Below are 23,479 nucleotides of genomic sequence, written 5' to 3'. Positions count from 1 at the left end.
GTGTTTCAAGTGAACGCTTCCAGCTTGTTATGATGATAAAGTTCCCACATATCAAATCGGAAGTGGATTTTACATTTGCCTAAGTACATAAACTTGATCATAATTAAAGCAATGACTGCTTGCTTATACCTTGGATCTGGCCCATCTCGCATGACTCTGTGTAGTAATTACACTTCAGAGCACTCGCTTCTCCGAGTAGCAGCTGCATAAATCTCTGTAATAGGGGAACATCACTCAAGGACTATTTTCCAGGCTTCTGTTTATTGCTTTTCTTCCTTTCATACATCTGTCAATTAAAAAAAGTTTTGGAGTTCCCAGCCACAAATCACCACGGAATCAATTCTGAGAACCTTTGCCTATAGATCATATCACCCTGGAGAAATCAAGGGTTTAAACAACTTATTTAAAATGTGGGGGGGTTTTTGACACAAAACCCAATGACTTCTGGAAGCCACATCTTTCATTATGAGCAGTCGTGGCTGAAGGCATCAGTAGAGGAAACGCTGCCGAGTTGCAACACACACAGGAGAAATGTCCCACGGCTCCATTTTACTGGATCAGTGGTGCGTGGTTTGGGGGGACGTTGGCACAGCACTCCCTGTAGAGTACCCAGCCACACCAGGCTGATAGTTTTAATTAAAAAAAAAAAAAAAGGCAGTTCTGATAAATGCGAGGGAAGTGTCATGCTGTTTCATGAGCGGTATTAACGTTCCGGGAGTAATTCTAGCTGAAGGCGTGCATCAGGCAGCGAGCAGAAACTTGGTCTCCTCTGGTCCCGCAGCCTGGGGACCAGGTTTTTGCAGCTCCGGAGCATGCTTTGGCATGCTCGGAGGTGGGGAGCAGCATGACCTAACTGCTGTCAGCTGCAGCTGACTGTTGGGAGGGGTGGGAGGATGTAATTCGTGCCAACAGCTCCACTCGAGCTAGATGATGGGCCTTGTGCTGGAGAGGAGCAAAGGCAGGGTGACGGGGTGATGCTTTTCATGGGCTCTTCTGAAGTTGCAACTTAATGCCAGCCCGTGAGCCAGCCTGTGCTTCTGCGCTGGAGTAACTTCCTCAGCTGCTCACATTCATTAATAACTGAATTCTCTTTTTCTTACACTGCCTGTCGTGGTTTTCTTCTTTCTTTTGTCTTTTCCCTGCATAATTTCTCATGTATGAACAGTTACTTGAATTTCCATTTTTTTCCTGGTCTGTTTTTCTTTCCTCTTTGCCGTTGGTATTTCTTTGTGTTCGTGGTGACACTCTGGATAATTGGGCTGGTGCGTGTGGGTAGAGGGGAAGAGGCGAGTGGTTGCCTTGCTGAGATGGGGAGAGGGGATGGGTGGCTCTGCCTGTGGTCACGTGGAAGCTGAGGAATATTTTTCCCGGCAGAAATATCTGCTGGTGGGTCTGTCTTCCTCCTCCCATAGTGGAGTACAGTTTCCAGCTTTTCGTTCGTTCTCTTTGATGGAAGCAAATATGGATTCACCCTAGGAAAACAGAGGAGATTAACCTTTTGCTTTTGGAGTTGAGGGGGAAAGCTTTACAACTGGCTGGCTGAGTGTGTCGAGCTTTCTTCTCTCTTCTTTTTGGCAGCTGGTGTGTGCCAACATACAATTTGAAAACTAAAAATCCCAACTCTTCCTGCTGGACTCGATGTGACTTTGCTCCCTTTGTACTTCTGCTCTTTTATTCTCTTTTCCCTCAGTGGGACTGATGGTAGTCCTCCCCATGCAGCCATTCTGTTTAGCTTGGCGTGGTGGTTTAAGATCTTAGTTTACTAGATAATTGAGTTTTCTGTTCTTAATTATTTCAGGCCTGCAAGTTGCTCTCTTGATAGTTAAGAGAGCAGGAGCAGAACCCTAAAATTTAGTAACCTCCCCAGACAGTGTTTTTATAGTGAGCTCATTAATTTTATTTTTCTTTTTCCCCCAGGGGTTAATTTTAACAACATCCTGAGCGGTATTCTTCCCAGTCTTTGGCGTGGCTGTAGGGTGTGTGCGTGTGACTGTACGAAATGTGTATGGTGAGTGGGTCCCCACAAATTAACTCTGTATTTTTGATGACAGTATTGTTGATACATTTGTACATATGCTAGGCAGAAACTCTTACTCTGTAAAACCTCTCTATTTTCTCCATAACTACTTCTTTTAAAAGAAGATGCAGTGTTATAGAGTGTTATATTTGCGTGGCAATCATCTGGCCAACATTGCAAGACTTGGAGAGGATTCGTCGGATGGCCTTGTGAAACACAAGATGGAACAGAAAATAAAGGATAATTAAGCAGTAATAAATACCCCATGTAGCACCCATACTGTTCCAACTTTAGTCACCTATTGAACGAGGTTGGCTTATAATTTACATCGCTTTAATTAGGTTTAAAAAAGATCAGCACTTAACCTGAGTTTTGAACAGTCGCGTTTCCTTTTCCCCCCAAATGCTGAGTGTTAAAAGCCAGCGACAGATGCACAACCCTCTAGTCGCATAATTTAAAAGAAGGTTTTTAATAATAAAAAAAAAGTATTGCAATAGCTGGGGGAAAATCTCCTACATGTAATGGTTGAATCACTGCTTTTATCTGTTTAAAGCATGATGCTGACTGCAAAACCATTAGAGAAAGAAATTTAACACAAAGCAGCAGCTTTCTTATGTGTAAGATTAACAAAGCAGTGAGTGAAGAGGCTGGGACTAAGCCCTCCGGCGTTTCCAGACCACAGGAGGTGAAGGGTGCGTTGCGCGGGGTAGCAGAGCCCTCCCGTTGCATGGGGAGAGGCTGCAGTAATGTAACCTTAAGCAGGGCCAGGTTCTCATTTTGGCGATGCCTGGGGTAAATTTGGGGGGAACATTAATCTGATTTAAGCTGCGGTTGGATCTGGGTGGGCAGGCTTGCGTGCCCCAGCGGAAAGCAAGGTTTGTCTGCCTGTATCTGGTGACAGGGTTGGAGCTGTTCTGGGATGCTTAAAATCAAAGTACAATCCTTCAGCCTCACGAAGGAGTCCACAACTGCCTGCAGATGATTTCGAGGGGTTGTGTTTTTTTTGGCATTTAATCCTTTGAAATTATTTTCACTTCTTCTGTACTAACCACCTATCTGTGGGAATAATTGTACATCAAAGTCAAATTTAATGCTTTAAATTCACTGCTACCCGGTCTTCAGTAAAAATTCACTGTGTCAGAAGAAGGAGGAAGAGGTAGGGTGCTGCTGAAATTACTGCAGCTGGAGAGATTAGTTCTGTCAGCTCGGAGCGTATGCGGAATTACTGGAGCATTTACACTGCTGTTCCCCAAGATGGCATAAATGGCACAGCGCTCTGACAGTGCCTGGTGTCTGGGCGCCCGTGGAAGGGGCCGCATCCAGCTCCTTCTCACCCATGGGAGTTGGGTGTTGTTGGAGGGTCATTCCCCTGCGCTTAGCATCACATGGGTGTCACTAATCTTGCAGAGAGCGGTATGTGAGCATCCAAATGCAATTTAATAAAACTGCTGGAGTAATTTGTGGGACACTTCCTTGCCAAAAAAAAGAATTTATAATGATTTATAGCAAAAGGAGGAGGTCGTTTGCAAGGGCTGAGACTGACATTACGAGGTGTAATGGCTCGAAACTTTAAGAAAAAGGGGTGTGTGTGTAGGTTGGGAGATAAAACCAGTAAGGGCCATTAGGCAGGGGAATGGGCTTTGCTATCTTGCAAGTCGAGGCTATCACTGGAGGTGTTTGTGTTAGATAAAACGCTTAGAGGGGGTGGATTGGGAGGCAGGGGGTAGGATTTGATGACTTGCAGGACCTTTTCTATTGCATTTATGGAGCCAAAAACATGCTGCAGTTTAATTCATGCTAGTGTCTGATCCGTAGGCTTGCAGTGTGTTTTCCAGGCGTTTGTGTCTCTGCATCCTCCACGCTTCTGGAGCACGCACGGTTTGCACAGCTCCTAGCACTTGGGGTACAGGATCTGCATCTCTTGGGTGGTGCAGCAGCATGAAGAGCAGAAGAGGGTCCTCCAAGCAACAGCATGAATAAACCCCAAATGTATTTGCAGGTCAAAAAGCGCTGTTCCCATTTCATTGGTGTCTGCTGGGGCTGGGGTCAGTGGGGCGGGTTAGTGGCTCCTGGGGGACTGGGGTCCTGGGCATCAAAACCTCTTTTCCTTCCCCTAGGATTTGATGACTTGCAGGACCTTTTCTATTGCATTTATGGAGCCAAAAACATGCTGCAGTTTAATTCATGCTAGTGTCTGATCCGTAGGCTTGCAGTGTGTTTTCCAGGCGTTTGTGTCTCTGCATCCTCCACGCTTCTGGAGCACGCACGGTTTGCACAGCTCCTAGCACTTGGGGTACAGGATCTGCATCTCTTGGGTGGTGCAGCAGCATGAAGAGCAGAAGAGGGTCCTCCAAGCAACAGCATGAATAAATCCCAAATGTATTTGCAGGTCAAAAAGCGCTGTTCCCATTTCATTGGTGTCTGCTGGGGCTGGGGTCAGTGGGGCGGGTTAGTGGCTCCTGGGGGACTGGGGTCCTGGGCATCAAAACCTCTTTTCCTTCCCCTTGGGACTTACAGATGGGACCGTTTGAGTCTGCTCGCCATCTGGGAAAGCCATACACAGAAAATAGCTGGCAGATGGGAGTCAGGCCCCCGCTCTCTGGGCCTCTGTAGCAACGCTCTGTGCCACGAAGGACCTTGTCCCTGGTAGCTGATAAGAGCCCGTCCTGCCTGTATTGACCTGTTGCTTTTACCATCATGCTTCTGGTCATTGGTGTTAGTTGGCTATATCTGTAAAATGTTTTAAGCTGTCAGAGCTAATTCCCAGGCTTTTTCCTCCTCCTCTGTGATTGCTCTGCTACAGCAGGCGTCTGTCTTTACTTACTTCACAAAAATAAAAATCCATTTAAGGGGAGAAATTGGCTTAATTGCTAAAAAGAAGGATGGGAGGTGGGTAGATGACCTTGCTGCTTCCCATCCCCGGTTTTCGCTTGCACAGATCTCTTATTGCCAACTCTCAGATTTTCTATATTGGTATTTCCATTAATCGTGGAAGGCTTTTTTTTAAATTTAAAATGTGTCCTAATATAATAAATGTAGGAGGAAATAAGCTTTGTATTAACAAGAAATTTATGGTTGTATTGTAGTGTTAAAGGGACCATGCTAAGCCTTTTTGCGGTGTAAATGGACTTGGATTTGACATTAAAAAACCTCTTTAGCGTGCCGTTATATAACCGCTCCTCTCATTAACGCAGCGTCTTGCTGTTACGCGATTTTATGGTCCCTGTTATTTTTTTTTTTTCAGTGCATGAAATACGTGTTGCTGTGCCCCTCTGGAGTGGGTTAGTTCACGAACTGCCGAGAGTCAATCTTTAGGAGGCGGTGGTGCTGGCTCTCTGTCGGAGGGCTTGATGAAGGAATTTATGCTGCGTACCCTGTTTTGCAAAAACAGAAACTGAGGCAGCAGGTAGGGATGGAGCCGGGATGGTGTCGTGGGCCCAGCCTTGGGCTGCACCTCTTTCTCCCCCTCTGCCATGTGTTGTTTTGCAGCAATGGCAGCCAAGGTTAAAGCTCCTTTCTGCACGTGAAATGCGCGTGCGGATGAGGTGTTTCAAGATGTTTTTCCCAGGCTGTGCTGGGGGAAGGGATGGGGCTGGAGGGAGGAGGGCTTCTGCTGTCGCTGCTCCCGAGCACTGACAACTGTTTTTCCCTCGACAGTGTGCATGACTCTTCTTCAGGAGGTACACGATTGAACTGACATTAATATTAATCCTGTTCTTCTAGAGTACACTTCCAAAAGTGACTTCTGACACTTTCTAGTAATTAGCGAGAGAGTGGATGTGGTAAAAGATTCTTAAGAAAGAGAAGAGAGGGGAACCTGGGAGGATGTGTAATCTTTCCAGAGCAGAGATCTAAATTACCAAACTTGCTTTTATTGAGGGGGGAAAAAAACCCCAACCCTCTGTAGGAAACAGGAAGGCAGAGCGAGGGCTGAGGGGTGCATGGAGCCTTCAGCCCTGCCTGGGCTGTTGGTCGCTGGCTTAGGGACTGCCTCCTAATCCTGGTTCTGGGCAGTGCTGAGTCTAACAGGGATCTGGCATACAGGGGGCACACTGCAGTTTGGGTGGCAGACACTGAAATGGAAGGTTCTCGTTGCTGTCTGGCCCTGGATAGCTGTTTTTAACGGAGTGGTTGCTTACTCCTTGAGTTTCTAACAGCAGCATCAGCCTAGATGTGCTTTGAGATGAGCTTGTTGCTCTGCTTGTGTTTGTGGGGCCACAGTTTGCTACTGGAAGTTGATTGAGACTTTTTGTTGCTGCTACTTCCAGCTCTTCTGTTCCATCTTCTCCTGTCATCTGAACCAAAAAGATTAATATATCTTTTTTTTATAGATTTTATTTACCATCTTTTAGCTAACATCACTTTTCCTGAAATGAAAGCTGTGTGTCTTACCTCCGGGAGTGGGAGTTTTGGGAATGCTTTGGGAATATAAACCCCCAAAGTTTAGCATCACTGATCAGTGCTTTGAGTTGCAGCTTGAGATGCCAGAGGAGGCGATGATCCTCTTGCCTTTGTACCCTGGCTTTTGTACCATTCTGGTGAACTGGTGGAGGTGCTGCCCATGCAGTGGCACGTCTGCTGCTGAAACAGTGCTCGCCTTTTGCAGTGCTCGGTGCATGCTTCAGGACCTGTCCCTCTGCAGTGGGACTTGCACGAGGGAAGTGATGGTCCTTGGGCTTTACCTGTTGCGATGGAGGAAGGATGGGGTGGTGAAATTGGTGGGAGGACCTGGGAGATGTATACAATTTAGAAGTCTACACTAAAAAAAAAAACCCCGTAGTAAATCATCATTGTTGTGCATTCCTAGTGTTACTGCTATTGCTGTGAGTGCAAAAGGATGGACATCACAGGCAAATAACACAGTTGGTTTTTTGTTTTAAGCTAGTTTTAAGTCATTATGCAAATTACAAGCGTATCCCTTGTGCTGAACTACGTGCATTGCTCTGTTTGTTGTAAACCCACAGCTTCAAATCCTGGCTCCTTTTTCCATCTCCCGCTCCATCTCTTCTGGCTGCCTGCAGCTCCGTACCGATGTGCTGGTAGGCATGTGGGAGACAGCAGGGTGACGCTCTGTATCGCTCGGCTCAGCACCAGCACATTGGTGGATGGAGTGTGTGGGAGCTAAAGCAAGCAGCGTGCTGGCAGGTGTACATAGCAAGCTCTCGGGGGCTATTGCTCAGCGATCCTGGCTCTGCCTTATCAGTCTTCTCCTTCAGCTGAGCTGCTTGCTCAGGACAAATTCCAGAAATGTCATCAATTTGCCCAAACAGTAATTGCAGTGATACCAATATATGGAGTTGGTTTCTTCTCCAGTCCCAGCAATTCCACCTCCTAATGCAAATTTTCTTGCCTTTCTTGTGCCTCTCTCCAGGGTCCGATCTGCAAGTATGCATCCCAAAGGGCTCCACGTGCTGCTCGAGGAAGATGGAGGAGAAGTACCAGGCAACAGCCCGCCTGAACATGGAGCAGCTCCTGCAGTCTGCCAGCATGGAGCTGAAGTTCCTCGTCATCCAGAATGCTGCTGTCTTCCAAGGTGAGGGCTGGGGGTGGTCCAGGGATGCCGTGGGAGGAAGCACTTCTGCTCCTCTTCCTCATCCTCAGCACTTGGCCATCAGAAGTGCAGGTGGCTGGAAGCTTTCTGTTCACTCATTTTCATATGTTTGTATCTATTATATATGCTTATTTATGATAAATAATACACCTAGTTTGGTACATGGCTGCTCTGCAGGGCTTGTCCTAAATATTCCTGTAGCTGAAACAGCAAATGTAAGTTTAAAGACTAAACCTCTTCAAGTGCAAATTTAAAAATAAATGAAAAACCCAGTTCTCCAGGATTTAAACTACCTGTGCAAATACCATCTTGTGTGATTCCGCCAGTCCCAAAACCCGTGTTGCAGCAATGTGATCTGGTTGCAATTACCTGGTGTAATGCTTGGTAAGCATCTGACTACAACACGTGTACTGATTATCGTTATCCACCCCAAAACAAAGTTGGTTATTCCATATGAAGGTGGGTAGAGGCTGCCTTGTTCGCAAGTGTGGTCCCTGGTGTGTCCCATGGGATATTTGAGTGCTTGGTAACCTGCTGCCACGCTATGTGGTGGCAACTCTCTTCTTTTGCTGATGATCATATCATGTATTGTCTTTTTAGCAAAACTGGCTTTGACAAATATTTTCTACTGTGGATACACATCAGTTTGGGTCACTTAAATCTGCAGACATTCTTTTTAGCGCCTTTACGCAAGCAAAATTTATTCTATCCATGGTTAATGTGTGGTGAAATGATTGCTTGTTTGTTGAGTGCTCTCCTATTGAGATTCCATCGTTCTGTATTAATGGTGTTTTTGCCTATATTTAAAAAAGAAGGCATGAGCAATCAAGCATTTTTTTTCCTTCATGCTGATATTTTTGCAGAATAGTTGATTTATTTTCGTTCATGCCTCACTAACAGCAAGACCTTAAGCCTGCTGAAGCCTGTGGGATCGTGGCAAAGTTCTGTTCTGGTCCACAACTGACTGATGAAGGGTAATGTTTTTCTTAACATAAGATCAAATAAATTGCTGAGGAGGTAACAGCATTTTTTTTCCCCCAATGCTTCTTAATACAGTGACCATTAGGTTCCAGTTCTGATAAACAGAATGAGGTAAAACTAACGAGAGTTTGCTTTCCTAGGCATTGGAAATGTGGACTACCTTCAGAAATGGTGAATAACCTGGCCGGAATACAAAATATCTACCTCCTCCCCTACCATTTGACAAAAACATTGTAACATCAGAGGTTTTATTTTGTGTGGGAATGGCCCCTATGCTACTACAGGTTGTGCATAGCTTAGCAAGGGTGGGTGCCCTAGCTCTGAACTTTCTGCGTCCTCTGGAGAGAGTTGAATCCCTTGCTCTGATTTTTTTTTTTCCCCTTTTTTTTTTAACCATGATTTCCATCCTGGCCATGAGAGCCCTTTCCCCGTGCAGGGGTTTCGGAGCTGATGTTACTGAATGCTGAATGGCTGCTCTCCTTGGTGGTGGGGAACAAAAGCATTTAATTGAAGAATTCCTGACCACTTCTGCTTATAAAAAAGATCACTACTAATTTTAAAGATCGTTTGCAATCCCGTTGTAGAAGAGGAATTCCTAGCTGGAACCACTGAGGAGCTCACTTTAATTACCTCCATATAAAGCGTTTTGGATGTGGAAGGGCAATTCATTAGATTTTGAAAATTGTGTACTTCTGTTATCTTTAAATTTAGTATCAAAGTCTGTAGAAAACCACTTTTTTTAATAGGTGAATCTTTCAACTGCTGCTTTTTTAAGAGTCTTTTGATGGCTGCAGCGCTAGAGGCTGTTCCAGCTGTAGAAATTGTGCTTGGACCCAACATACAGTGGTCTGATTCCTTGTTTCTTGGCACTGCTCGTGGTAGGCTTCTGTCTCAAGGCATCACTAAGGGATCTGGCACTGGGGTGTGACGTCTCGAATCAAGCCCCACCAGGGTGCCATTTGCTTCCTCCCCCATTGCCAAGGTCTGTGCTATGAGAGCTGGCTGCGGGTCAGGAAGCCTGCTGCTGCCCCAGCACAGCTGGGGAGGTAGGGTGCCCATTGCAGGGCTGTGTGATGGGCACGGGGCTGTGCAGGCTGCGTTCAGCTACAGGGAGGATGCTGGAGTGGTCAGGGGAGAGGCACTTGCCACCACTTTTGGAGCCCCCGTGGTCCCTGAGCATGTCCTGCAGGTCCTGCTCCTGCCCGGTGTCTCTGCTGGAAGCTGGGGGACAGATGCCCAGTGGCTTCAGGAACTGGGATGGTAGGAGTGGGATAGCTCAAAGCAACGCCAGCTCCCACACGCCTGCTCTGGCAAGGGAGAAAGCTCTCTGCATGTCTTGCATTGGGTTGGACCCCAGCGTCTGCTGGGGATCCTGCGGAGAGGATGGGTAATTGCACTGCTCTCTAGAGCAGGGTGATATGTTGGTATGGAAACATATCCTAACCACTCATATTAAAAACGCAAGTGTGAAACCCTTCAGAGTTAATTTTAATATTTTTAGCCTGGCATCTAAAGGGACTGCTAGTCTGACAAACAAAATCTCACCCAGATGTTATTATTTTGCACCAAATTTAATTTTTTCCTGCTGAAGGCAGAGCAGCATCTCTGCTCATAAAGATCAAGGGAAATTGTCTGGCATTTACAGAAAATCTCATCCAGGCCTATCTGTTACAATGTTCACTTAGCAAAGTTTATTAGATTATTAGTTTTAGACCCTTGGGCTTTTTCTTTATTGCAGTTAAGAAGGAAAAATTCTGACCAAAAAAAATCCTCCCTTCACTAAATTTAAATGGTACAATTAGCTCCTGGTCTTACCTTACGGGCATTTTTTAAAATTATGAAGATGATTTAAGTAGTGATTTAATCCTTTGGAAACTTGGTGTGTTTGACAGTGTTAAAATGGATTGTAGCTGCCTTGACTGCAGTTAAATCTTACTCTAGGATTTTTTTGGGGCAAGATTTTTCACTTTCAGGCAGTGTAACCGTGCTAGTGTCTGCCCACATGTGTACCTCCCGGTTCAGGTTCTTGGCCGAGGGCGGCTCCGTTGCCTACTGTGAAGCCAGGCTGAGCCACATCGCTTCAAATCTTGCTCGTATGTCTTTTTGCCAATGATATTTAGCATTGCCCTGAGATTCTCATCCAAACTAACCAGTGAGTTAGTGCAACTAATCTGCTGTAGCAAACGGTGAGAGCCCTGCCTACAGTTTGCTTTCTCTTCTCTCTTTCTCCTGACCTTAGGTCTTGGCTGTTCGGTGGGGGGTTCTGGCCCTGCCACCCCCTAATCTTTTTCTACCAGAACAACAGAAAAAGCTCTCAACAAACTCTACTGATTCTCTAAACATTACATCTGAATCAGTGACTATTTCAGCTTTGTAAAAGGCAAACTTGAACAGAAAAATACCAGGCTTGCTCTTTTTTCCCCCCCTCCTTTACCGCACTGAAGAGCTCTGTTCCCTGTGGTTGGGTTGTATGGATGTTCCTCAGTCTGATGCCTCCTGCTTCTGAAGTCTGGGAATTTTCTTTTGAGTGATCGCTTAATTTCTTGTCCTGCATATTGACTGTGTTGCACTGTGGATAATGGAAAATTAAAGCTATAGCAGCTGCTTAGATGCAGGTCTCATGGTATGCTCCTCCTAGTTCTTTGTCCAAGGGAAAAGGTACTTTTTAAAAAGGGGAAAGTCTGCTACGCCATAAAGCACAGCAGGACCCTCCAAGGGAAGAGGAGCATCTGCAACCGTTGCTTTGTGTAGGACTTGCTAGTAATCTTCCCGCTCCAGCGAGCGTGAAGCACAGCAATGGGAGAGCTGACTATTTGGGGCTGCTTCTGCAGGAGTAATGCAGTGTGCTTGTAGAGAATGTTGCTTTCGTCATTTTAAGTGATTGCTCAAATAAGCCATCAGCAGGATCTTGCATTGCCCTTCTGCAGCCTCTGCTGTCGATGCTAGTCAAATCCTGGAGCAGTCTGTCTCTGTGTGGTACAAACGCCAGGCTGTTGGGGCACGTTGGTGGCCCTGCTGCGATCTCCTTGCAGTGATGGTGAGGCTGCTGGAGCCAGCAGGGTAGCACTGGAGTAAATCTTGAGATATACCATATGCCTGTTTCTGACCCTGAATCTAGCTGTCCTGCCGCTTGCGTGGGCGCAGGGCTTGCTTCCACCCGCTTCCCAAATAGCTCCTGTGGGGCTGCAGAGCTGCTGGGGCTTGGCTGGAAATGTGGGGGATGCTGGGAAGGCAGGAGTGCAATTACCCAAACTGGAAAATTGGCTGGGGTGCTGCAGTTGAATCCCCCTTGGTGAAAGCCTATCAGCTTAAAATAAGACCCGATCTGTTCCCTCTCAACGGCAATGGCATTTAACCTTCTGCAGATGGGAGCTGGAAGACAAAAGGAGCTCTGTTGGGTACCTAAGGGGAGCTTGCAGGGGCTATGGAGATTTGAGGTGCTTTTGGGATGTGTGTTTCAGACTAGTTTCTTGGAAGACTGTGATAAATCAATACGGATAAGCCTGCTTGTACATGTATGGTATTCTCGTATTCGTGGGAGAATCCTGTTCCTTCTCCCTCCTGGAGCTGAGCCCTGGGTGGTTCTGGCAGAGCAGGCGGTGTGGGGAGGATGTCGATTCATCTCCCCTTGTGTGCTGTGGTAGGATAAAGGCAGAGCTGTAACTCTTGGTCCTACCAGGCGGCTCTGAAGGCTGTAAATCCTCCATTAGGCATAAATGCAGCCATTTCGGTTATTTATAGTTATTTACACTATCCATTCATATCTGTCAGGAGTGAAGGCGGTTTTGACATTGCAAGCTTCTATCAGGTTATCTTTAATCAGTTTAGAGGCACCTAAGCCACAAATATATCAAATAGCCGATCCTAATGTTGGAGTCCTCTAAAGTATGACTGAATTATTTATTTTGTTATGATGAAAATGTCTGGGCTTTATTGGGTTTTCTTTGAAGAACTTGATTCTGCTTGAAGTCTGGAAGATAAAAGATCAGCGATTGTCTCTCCAAGTTTCTTATTCTGAATCCTTCAAGGCTTTTCATTTTTCACGAGCCGCTGTTACTACTTTAGAGTCAAGGTGAGGGAGCTGAGATTTCTTTTATTCTGTTAAAGAGGTTTAAGTGTATAAAAACTTTTATCTTTGCTAATTATGCCTTGCACGGGCAAATCTGAGGTGCGTGCAGCATCAATTAGGTGAGAAGGGATGGGCTTGCGTGGTGGGAGCTGTTGCAGATTGATTGCTGAGAAGGGTCCACTGATACCAGTGCTGCCCAGCAGAGCTTGTGTCTTCTTGTTTGGACTACTTTAATACTCCAGTGTCTTTAAGCCAATTAAGTCTGACTATGCGGGAGAGTCTTTCAGGTGTCGGTGCCAGGAAGAGCCTGGGTGGACAGGCTTTAGCACTGTGCTTCCCGAGGGACCTGAGCTTTGGCTGTGGTGTTTTTTCTCTGGCTTGAAAAGTTAATAATTATTTCTTAATGTGCAGAGCAGCGGAGGTGAGAGGTGCTGAGAGTTGGGAGGTCTTGGACTTGAACTGTCCCTGCAGAGGGGAGATGTGCCCTGGGGACCAGCGGGGCTACCATCACGCTGTGTGCATGGGTTCAGATGTTTACCAGTGTGCGGGCTTGGACCATCGGCCAGGCTTCTTGCACAGCTTTTCTATGCAGGAGAAAAGTGATCATGGTTAACTGAATAAATGTGTGTGTGTGTGTGGAAAGATGCTCAGCAGTAGTCAAATGTGATATGAGTGGGGTGGTCAGCTTAATAGCTGCAGGTGTTGTGAAAAGTGCATGTGAAAATGTGAACTTTTGCTTGTGGGCCTGTAAAATATTAAGCTGACATTTCAGAGTGGACTCAAAGAATGAATTCGTTTTTGGAAGAGAATATTAAAACTCTAATTAGACTTCACAAGTAAATGAGCACCACAAATAAATCTCTGTATCGTCTTATAATTCCTGTGCCTAATTAGTCCTCTGCTAACCAAAGTCTTGCTGCATCCTTCTCTGCACCTAGCTCCACAGGGGCAGTTCTCCTCTCTGAAAACTTCTCGTTTTGTTGTTGTTTTTTTTTTTTTTTTATTAATGTGTATTTAAAATAGCTATTGTCTCACTGGGTCAATTTAGGCCAATGTTCTGCCTTTGGCAGTGGTTCCTGCCAGATGCTTTGGATGCACAAAGTTTGTAGTGGAAGACTATGGCGATATGTTTCCCAGGTTGATAACTATGTTCTAAACCAATGATTACAGGTAGGTGGAAAGAGCTGTCTGCATAATGAGAGATCTCCGGTTGTCAGAATTGGTCTAGGGAGGTAATGTTTCCTTTCAAATAACCAGAACTTATTGTTCATAAATCACAGTTAATCTGTTTATTACACTAGCATATGAAGCTGGAAGTCTGGAGTGTGTCATAATGCTTAGCTTTAGGAGCAGAGCTGTAATAGTAGCAGCAGTTTCAAATGATTTGAAATTGGGGGATCAGCAAAATGCAGGAGTTCGTGGAGGCTCTGGGCATTAAAAATGACTGCTGAGGATTGATGAGTTTCTTTAACAAATTGTAAAATCCATCATGCAGGAGTTAGGGCATGAAACTGCCCTCCTGAGCTGCATAAACCATGGGTTTGGAAGTATTGCATGACAGTGCACGCTACCGGGAAGGGAGGTTTTGAAAGATGTTTGGTTTTGCTTTTGTTTCTTCCTCTTGCTGCCTGGAGTTTAAACGCAAGGACAGTGGTGGCGTGCAGCTCGCCAGGCTCTGGGTGTGCTGGATGGGGCTGCTCCCAGGAGGAGCCTTTTGGTGCTCCTCATGGTGCTGAGCCCGAGATGTGGGGCTCTCCTTTTGTCTGGGAACGACTCCCTCTCTGCTTCAGTCTTTACCAGAGTGGTCAGGTGTCCCATGAGTTTCCAAAATCCCAGTGCATCTCGGACAGCTTTGCGCAGCCTTGCTCTCAGCTGATGGAGAGCTTGGCATGCCTCCTTGGGGTGCATCCTTGCAGGAGGGAGTGTGTTGGCTTTTGCTGCCATTTCCCTGCATCCCCATTTGAGCTCTGCAGCATACACCCATACCAGTGGCCTCTCATGCTCCTGTTTGAGTTTCCATGTGGAGAGGGCCTCTTTGGGGTCCCCGTATTGGGCATCCATAGACTGGCTGCTGCAGGAAGTGGCTGCATCGTGCCCTTTGCAGAGGTCTGGGGGCTAGCAATGACTCCCTGGCACATCCACAGAGGAGTGAAGTGTGTGTGGTGGGAGATGTCCCCAGCCCCAAGATCCCTGCTTTTGGGGTCTTTGTGGCTTGAAGCGTGCAGCTGTGGGGAATTGCATGCGGTTGAGATCCCTTCCCTGTGTCCTGCCTCTCTTTGTTTTTCCCCTGCAATTAAATACGCTGATGCCCTTCCCCTCATTGGTGAAATGAGGCTTGGAGGTTAATAGGAGGCTTTTCATAACTGCCTACATGCTGCTTCAGCAGTTTTTAAACATTGTGCTTGGTGTCTGGGCTTAATGGTCCCCAATTCAAAGTGTGTGGAGGAATTCATGGTTACCCATGGGCCCTTCTTCAGCTGCCAGGGTACTGTCCCCTGCCAGCTGTGCTGCTGCTTTTCTGCTGTGAAAGGGGATGGTGCCCTGCTGCTGAGGGGCATAGGAAGGCATTGGCCACAGGCACCCTGGGGCTGCTCCCTGGGCAGATGCTGCACCCATGTCCTCTTGTGTCCATGGTGCTCTGCCTCCATAGGAGATGTAGGTGTCCATAGGAGAGGGGGTGTCTGGGCTGGGTCTCTGCAGGAGCATCATGGCCTTGGTGAGAAGCCTGTGGTGTCTCCTGCAGCTCATCCGCATCCCTGCGTTGCGCAGCGTGGTGATGCTGCCGCCTCTGTCCCATCTGCTCTGAACCTGTGCTGCCAAAACGTGATCCTCTGCCTGCATTTCCCATTGGAGCGTGAATTGTGAGATAACCAGGGCGTGAGGGCTCCCCATGTTCCTTCGAGTCTTCTGCTTCTACAAGTGGGCTGTTTTCTGTAATTACCTTTTGAGCTGCAAGTTATCATCTTTTGATAGTTCAAGTACTAACATTCTTTAAATGCCTCCTAATGCTATAAAGCAGTCAAATTACATCTTTCCAGCTTGCAGTAGGATGATATAAATGTCATGTTACCCTTGAATGTGGTATTTATAGAACTGCTTGGTGCCACTGAGGTTTTTTTGTTTTTTCCTTTGTAGTTCTAGTACAGAAATGGGCATGGTGGCATCTTCCATCTCTTGGCCTGAAAGGATAAATAGAGGCGTTCTCACCGTGTAAGATGTTTAAAATGTAAATGAGAGCTGCCTTGTGTTTGCTGGGGAGGAACAGGGGGAAGAAGCCAGCACCCAGCAATAAAGGCAGGGGCTGTCTCTTGGAAAGAAAACATTTTGCTAGATTGTCATCTACTTTACTTTTAAAGCAGCAATAAGATATAGCGATAAAATGGCCAATGGTGCATTTCATCTGAGGGAAATGAACTCTTGCTGAGCCAATTAAGCTGTCAATATGCTGTGGTTTCACGTTCCCTCGAGCAGACTGGGTCACCTCAGGTGTGTTACTCACTCTGACTTCACCACTGATGTGAAATCAATTTTAGCAATTTATAATCTTTCATTTTACTGTGAAAGTGTATTAATCTGTGAAAAACACTACTCAAACAGTGAGGGCAGATGAGAGCTTTCTACACAAGTGTGAATAGCTGGCAGTGCCGCTTGGATTATCCGGTACATAGAAGCCCGTGCAACTTTTGGATATACTGGAGGCACTGACAATCCAGTTCTCAAGCTTTGGCCTTTAATCCTTAAAATGTTCTAAAATCATAGGAGTGTCTTGGTCTAATTTTCACTACTCAGCTGCAGTAGTTTGAGATTAGCTTTATTCCTCCAGCCCAGAAGAGGCATGCCTTTCCACATTCTTATCAAGGTATCAAGAGCAGCAAAGAAGCGAGTGTGGCAGACTCATAGTATGTACTGCTCGTTAGAAAATAAAGCAGATGCATCTAGCACGGATGGTGGAGAGATGCTGAAGGATGTGTTTTTGTTTCTGTGGCAACAGTATCTAAATGTTTGGGTTTAGATTTTCCTCCTGCTGCTGCGAAGGGGATGCAGGCTGGGCTGCGTCCAGTCCAGACCGCTGTGCCTAGGGGAGATGCTATCGGGAAAACCCCTTCCATCCAGTGACACCGGGATGCTGTATCTGGTGCTGTGCCTACTTGCAGCCCTCGGAGTGGAGGTATCTGTACTGTGAGATGCAGCACCGTTGCTCTGGGGTGACCTCGTTGCTTGCTGTGTTGGATGTTGCTTCAGGGGAACCTCGTTGCTTGCTTCATGGGCGCTGTTTCTCTGAGGTAGGTTTTGTTTTGGCAGCTTCTTAGATCTTCTGTTGCTTTATGGGTCATCGGTGGATGCTTGGTGTGCCTCAGAGAGGTGGTGTCCCTGTGATGTTCCTTTCTCTGGTCTACCAAGCAGAGTGTGGCAAGAGCTCTGCTTTTCTCTGAAGAGCCTTGGTAGCTTTATGGGTTTAGGCAGCAAGGGTGAGTGCCTACATAGTGTTTATTTACAAGAGCAGCGAACTGAGCTGCGTTTAAACCATCTTGTCTTCCTGTTAAAATGAAGTCCCAGCTTCAGGAGCCATGTGGGTGTTGGAGGATGGTCATGTTGTTGCACAGTGGCCATCTTTCAGCACAGCAGGAGGAGACCTGTGTCCTGTACCCTGAGAACATGCTGAGTTTTGGAGCTGCTGGAAGAGTATCCAGCCCTGGTTTTGCCATGTTTGATGGGCCTGTGATGCAGTTTCTCCACCCAAGCCAGCTATGGCCTTGGGGGGTTAACAGAAGCCTGCTTGCATCAAAGGGTAACTTGCCTGACATCAACAGTGCTGGAAAAGCTCTGACAGGGAGAAAGCCCTGAGGGTGTGAGTGTGTGTGTGAGGGGGAAGACATGCTTAATGGGGAAGAAATGCCTCATTTTTAGGCTGCTAAATGCAGGTCCTCTTTCTGTAAACTTGATTACACAAGGTGCTGGGAACCTGGGAGGCTTTGGCATGGCTGAGTTTCTGGGGTCTGTGGGGGCTTGGCTGCGGTCTCTGCGTGGCCTGGTGCTTCCCAAAGACTGACCAAAGATCTTGCTGAGGCTTCCAGGATACCCTTAAACCTCCTGTTTTTCCTCGTGGCAGAGTTGAGTCCCACAGTGAAGTGAAGGGGTGAGCATGGCATTAACAAGCTGGTGACCAGCAGCTAGGGCATGTTGAACCTGGTTGCTGGTTAAGGTCTTGCAATAGAGCCAAAGCGACAGGAGAGTCTGCTGTCTCCCTTGCGTATAGCTGGGTTGGGCTACATGGAGTTTGAAAGCTACGATTTACTGTGTGGCAGGCTTGGCTAAACAATGTGGCACCCTGGTTGTACCCTCCAGTGTATTGCCAACTGGAGCACTTTTTGGGATGAAACATCAGAATGGGCTGTGACATCCTAGGTATGGGAGTCCTGTGAGTGTATGAGAAGCTTTGCTTTTGAAATTAAAGCTCTTGCATGTTGGCTGCAGAGGAATGTGACCCACGTGCACCTTGGAGGTAGATCCCACCAGGTGACTGGAAAGAGCCCCAGCTTGTATTAATGTTTGGGAGCGGATGGCATTTGTCTTGCTGGTGCCCAGGGCTGGCAATGCTCTCCCCAGCTGAGAACAGCAATGTGATAGCTGCTGTCTGGTTCTGTTGCCTCATTTGTGGTGGGCTTTTTTTTAAAGCCAAGAAGATGATTAAACCCTTCTAGCTTTCTGACAAACATAGGCCTAACAGGTTTTTCTTCTCACAAAGGGAGAATATTTTTGCTCTTAATCTTGACCCAAAAGTCTCGATGACACTGCAGCTGATTGCTGCTCCAGTGCAACCTGTGTGATGCTGCTGGAAGTAAAAAGTTGCAGCATGCCCAAGAAAGTTTTCAGCTCTACTTTGGATTGTAGATTAGTTCAAAACTGCTACAAAATAGAAATTGGTGACCAATGTGATGAAATAACTTCTTTTTTCCACCCTTCTGTCTGCTGTAGTGCCTGGAAGTGATGTTGGCGGGATGGTGATACTTTGGCACACTCAGATCTTATGCTAAAAAGGCACAGGAAAATACTTTGGGGTGTATTTATGCAATGAGCTAAATAACTTTCGATGCTGGATTTAGCCGTGGTTAGACTGAATCTGTAATTGCTGCAGTGTCCACACTGGCTGGCTTGCTTTGCGTGGCTTTGATGTGATGCTGGATTGGACCTGTTTGTCCCATGTAACACTGGTGGGTCGGAGTGGGACAGCTGGGTTTGCACGTGGCAGTCGGTGCTGCACGGGAGATGGGTGAAAACTCCCCTGTGTGGAAGTAAATGCATTTCCATGAAGTGGTGCATCTAGGAATCGATGCATGTTCCATGACAGATGAAATGTAGTAAGCACCGCATATTTAATCTACTAATATTTTAAAAACATCTTAATTGGAAAAAAAATTATCTGAATGTGTGCTTGGGGAAAAAAAAAATCACTTAAGCCCATTGGTTAGAAAGTGAAGATTAAAAAAGCCAACCTTCTGAGATGAGGCAAAACAAACAGCAGTGGAGATCAATTGTAAACAAATTCTGTTGCTGATTAGCTCTTCCCAAATTTGTCATCTTCAAGTTAGAAAAACTATGATTGAGTGTCACAAAGAAGCAATTCTAAAAGCAGCGGAGAACAGTAAGGCTGCCTCTAGGATTACAGCTCATGGCTTTGGAATTCACTCTTTTTGAAGGAAATTGGTAAGTAACAGATTGCAGTAATGCAGCATATTTGTATCGGTCAAATTCCTATTATGACTGCAGTGAAAAATGATGTTCCTTTTTTTTTAGGGGAAGGAAATTAAACAGGCCTAGTAATCCACGTAAGGAGATTGGCTTACATGGAAAGGAGATGAAAGAATGTGAAGGCTAATCAGATCAATACGTTCTCTTGAATCTATCTCATTAAAAAAATAAAATCAAATTGCTACTGAATTTCTGAGGAATTATATTGAAATGAAACGCATGCTTTTACTGCCTTTTAATTACAAAATCATTTGAATCCGTTTGAGTCTACCCTGTAAGTGGGCTATCAACTCTTCTTAAATATTGGCTCATAAATTCAAAATAGTTCTTTAAATGAAAGAAAATAGTATCCCTGGTCCTTCAGCTGAGTACACCAGCCCAGATCACGGCAGGGTAAGAACTGCCATTTGTACTAGAGAAATCTTCACTAGCTAATTTAGGCGCACAGCTTCCCTCCGGACGAGGCTTTTAAGATTGTTATTTATGCTGTCATTTGCCAGGGGAGTGCTCGGTCTCTGATGTCCAGCTGCACAGCCATGATCGACCTTCTTATGAAACCTTTGGGAATTATTATGTACTTAGTGAGAGTTGGATGGAGGTCTTTGAGATGGACCGAGAAGGATTTTCACGTGTGGTGTAATGCATTGCCCCCCTTGGCTGGGTGGAAGTGGGTCTAGGATGCACAGACAGTGAATGGTTCTGCAGCTAAGCTTCCTCTTGTGTGTAAAAGATATTTGGGGAAAAAAAAAAAGTCTAAATCAAAAAATGACCAGGAGAATGCTGAATCTCTTGCACAGCATTTCTTATGACTGAAACGTTTGCTGTAAGGAGGAGCTGGGTACTGCAGATAGTGCATCAGTATGTTGAAAACACATACTTTCTTTTTTCCTTTTTTCTGAGGGAATAGCAAGAGCCCAGTGCTGGGTGGTGGTCTTCTGCTTAGCCTCTTGAGGGCGACAGGGTGATAAATGGTGGTCCTCCCTCTCTTTGCAGAAGAGCTGTACGTGCTGGTTGGAGGAGGATAATGTTTGACCATTGGGCTGTGTGCAGCATGGTTCTTGTGCACGGGGCACCACAGCCAGCTCTGCAAAACCACTGCCACGGATGCATGTGAGCAGTACCACAGACTGGCAAGGGTTGGAAGGGACCTCCAGAGATCATCCAGTCCAACCCCCCTGCTCAAGCAGGCTCACCCAGAGCAGGTTGCACAAGACATCATCTAGGCGGGGTTTGAGTATCTTCAAAGAAGGAGACTCCACAACCCCCGTGGGCAGCCTGTACCAGTGCTCTGTCACCCTCAGAGTAAAGAGCTTCTTCCTCGTGTTCAACTGAAACCTCTTATGCTTCAGTTTGTGCCCATTGCCCCTTGTCCTCTCGCTGGGCACCACTGAGAAGAGTCTGGCTCTGTCCTCATGGCATCCACCCTTAAGGTATTTGTAAGTGTTTGAGAACCCTTCTCAGTCTTCTCCAGGGTGTGAGACTGACCTGTGGCTGTCCCAGGACTAGGCAGTGAGCTGGTTTCAGGTGAGGTCAAGGGGAAGGGATGGTTACTGTTGCCTGTGGTCCTGCGGGAGGATGGCGTGTGCGTTGGGCTTCACACTCTGTAGAAACCAGAGGGACAACTGGAGGAGGATGACTGGCCTCTGGGCTGGCGGGGTGTTGCTGTGGGATATGCTGGGGGCTGAACACCGGGAGGCTTTGCAGGTGTTTGGTGCGCATATGAACAGCCCAGCATGGCTCCTCATTTGCTGTAGGTTCACATCTGCCCAGCTGTGCTGGGTTTCTACCGAAGCTCCCCACTGCGGGTGGGATCTAAGATGGGGCTGAGATGCATCCATCGTCCGTCGGCTGGCACGGAGGGGAGAGCATGCGTTGCAGTGACCGTGAGGTCATGTGCTTACTGCAAGTTGTGTGTTGCAATAAATGAAGAAAATGCCTTTGTTTAAGTGTGTAGTCTTGAAAATGGTGGGGAAAGGTCTGCCTTGGAGAGCACTTGTGCCGCTATAGCCTTCGTTGTCCTTGGGAACGAGCTTTGTGATTTCTGAAGAAAGATTAAAAGTATGTTTCCATACAGAGTAGCTCTTCTCATCTGTGTTTGCTGAGAGATGGCACTTGTGTGTTGGAATTTGCAGCAGCTTTAAAGCTGGAGGTGATAAGCTGCTTTTTCCCCTCTCTTGCTTTGTTCATAGACTGTTTGTTTAGATAACGGCCTGGAAATGATATTAGTAACTCTGTACATCACATTTTGCTACCAGTGAGGAACAAGCAGTGCATTTGACATTTGGGGAAATGGTTCATTTTCTAAGGGATGTGGTTCAGAATCTACTTCTTGAACTAATGGATGGGGTAATGCTTTTTTTTTACTCGGCTGCATAGATTTTTGCCTTGAAGATGCTCTGTAAAGTGCACTGCATTACTAGTATTAAGTAAAAGGAAACGCTTCACATCAAATGAGAAGGCAGTCTCTGAACGGCTGAGAGTTTTTCTCTAGCTTGTGATGCTTCATTGTGGCATAAGCATGAAAAATAATTAGACTCACTAGTAAGTAAATATTTGACCCTGAAATGCATCTTGAAGATACAGAGCTGGAGAAAGCAGCCTCTTCAGGTGCACATTGATTCTCCTGGATTTGTCCCAAACCAACAGCTAGGTCACAAAATTGCATTCAGAAAGCTACATCAGAAGAACATTATCGAGGGTGAAAAGCTTATGAAGGTTACGAACAAACCAGACAATCTCTGCAACCTCAGTTTGGTTTCTTGTGTCCTGTGCATTAGAATAAAGCATTTAATTACAGCATCACGTGTATTTTTGCACAAACTTCTTCCCTTGTGTAAGGGCACTGAAGGAATGTCCTTAATGAGCCATTTTCTTTCTCCTTGTTTGATGCCTGGTTCTTAATACTTTCAAATGACACTTAAGGACAGAATTCTTCAAATTTTTCATGTGAAATTGCATGTGAATACTTTATTTTCATGCTATTTCATGATGTTCAATGCTGAGTAGTAGCATGTTTCTTCCACAGATAGAAAAACTGAAATTCAGAAGGAGCCTAATTAAGACCTTTTTTGTGTTCACTGATGTGTAGCAATACATATTCGAGATGTAGGTCTTGGGTTTGGGTACAGCCTGGTTTGGTTAATGCTGGCTTTGTACACTCCACACCTTTCGACTTCGGGAGCTGGCAAGGCAAGGAGCTGGAGGAGCAGTAGTGTCCAACTTCTAAGTACTTCAAATTTGCCTTTAAGTTAATAAAAAGGAGCACCAATGTGCCAAAACTCGGACTGTCTTTTAAAAAGCAGGAGGTTTCAAGGTTGAAAGCCCCAAAAATGTCAACTCTTATTCTCTCCTCCTCCCCTCAAAGCACAAGTGAGGTGGATCTGGGTACATCCTTGTACATAACGCAAAAAAAACCCCAAACTCAGATGCTCCTCCAAACTGTGACAAAAAAGTTCATGTTTATACAGTCTTTCACAAAATGCTGTCAAAAGTTGAGTTCTGTTTCAGAGTCTGGGAAATGCTTCAGCTAATTAAAGAAAAGGTCAGCAGGATTTTTTACTGTAGGCAAAAAAAAAAAAAGATAAATCTTTCTCCTCTGCCTTGTTCTCAGAAGCAGTCAAACCATTTTGGCTGAAATTAAGATTTGCCTGAGGCAGACAAAAGGCATGCAAAGTTGCAGCCCAGATGGTTAGAGCTTGGCAAAATTATAGGTAAGTAGGAATAGGGTCTAAAGATCAGAAGCATTAGGCAACCGTAATATGCAGAGCTACCAGCTCTGCCTGTAATCAGTTATAATACTTAATCTAAATGTCTGTTGCAGAAAGCTATTGTGCTGTTCTGAAGTGTGATCCTTCATTCAGATATCTGGAAGGGACTCAAAAGCTGTAGTTAAAGTGAGTTTGCTTGCAGAATGTGAGGGCTTTTTATCCTCTGTATATATGATGTTAGGAACAGGTCACCTCCGAACAGCCAGGTCTGCCTAATACCTTCTGTGGTCATGCAAACCTTCTCAGGTGTCCACGTTGCTGGTTTACCCTTCCTGTAATCAGTCTGTGTTGTAGATGAACATAACAAAACTTGTTCATGAACACAAATCTTTCATAAGTTTGAG

The 23,479-nt window shown here is 45.9% G+C and overlaps 1 protein-coding gene across 1 annotated transcript in view; it reads left to right on the top strand.

The window, feature by feature from the left end:
• The first annotated feature begins 1,009 nt into the window (after positions 1-1,009).
• The window catches only part of GPC3 (glypican 3), a 156,519-nt gene continuing 134,049 nt past the window's right edge, over positions 1,010-23,479 (top strand). The window contains exons 1-2 of the mRNA XM_035898793.1: positions 1,010-1,019; positions 7,389-7,550. Of these exons, the coding sequence (XP_035754686.1) occupies positions 1,010-1,019; positions 7,389-7,550 (172 nt within the window). The remainder of the gene's footprint in view (positions 1,020-7,388; positions 7,551-23,479) is intronic.

The sequence above is a fragment of the Egretta garzetta genome, unplaced genomic scaffold, assembly GCF_000687185.1.
Source record: "Egretta garzetta isolate BGI_Z169 unplaced genomic scaffold, ASM68718v1 scaffold220, whole genome shotgun sequence".
NCBI classification, from domain to species: domain Eukaryota; kingdom Metazoa; phylum Chordata; class Aves; order Pelecaniformes; family Ardeidae; genus Egretta; species Egretta garzetta.
This window is presented reverse-complemented; position numbering and strand designations above follow the sequence as displayed.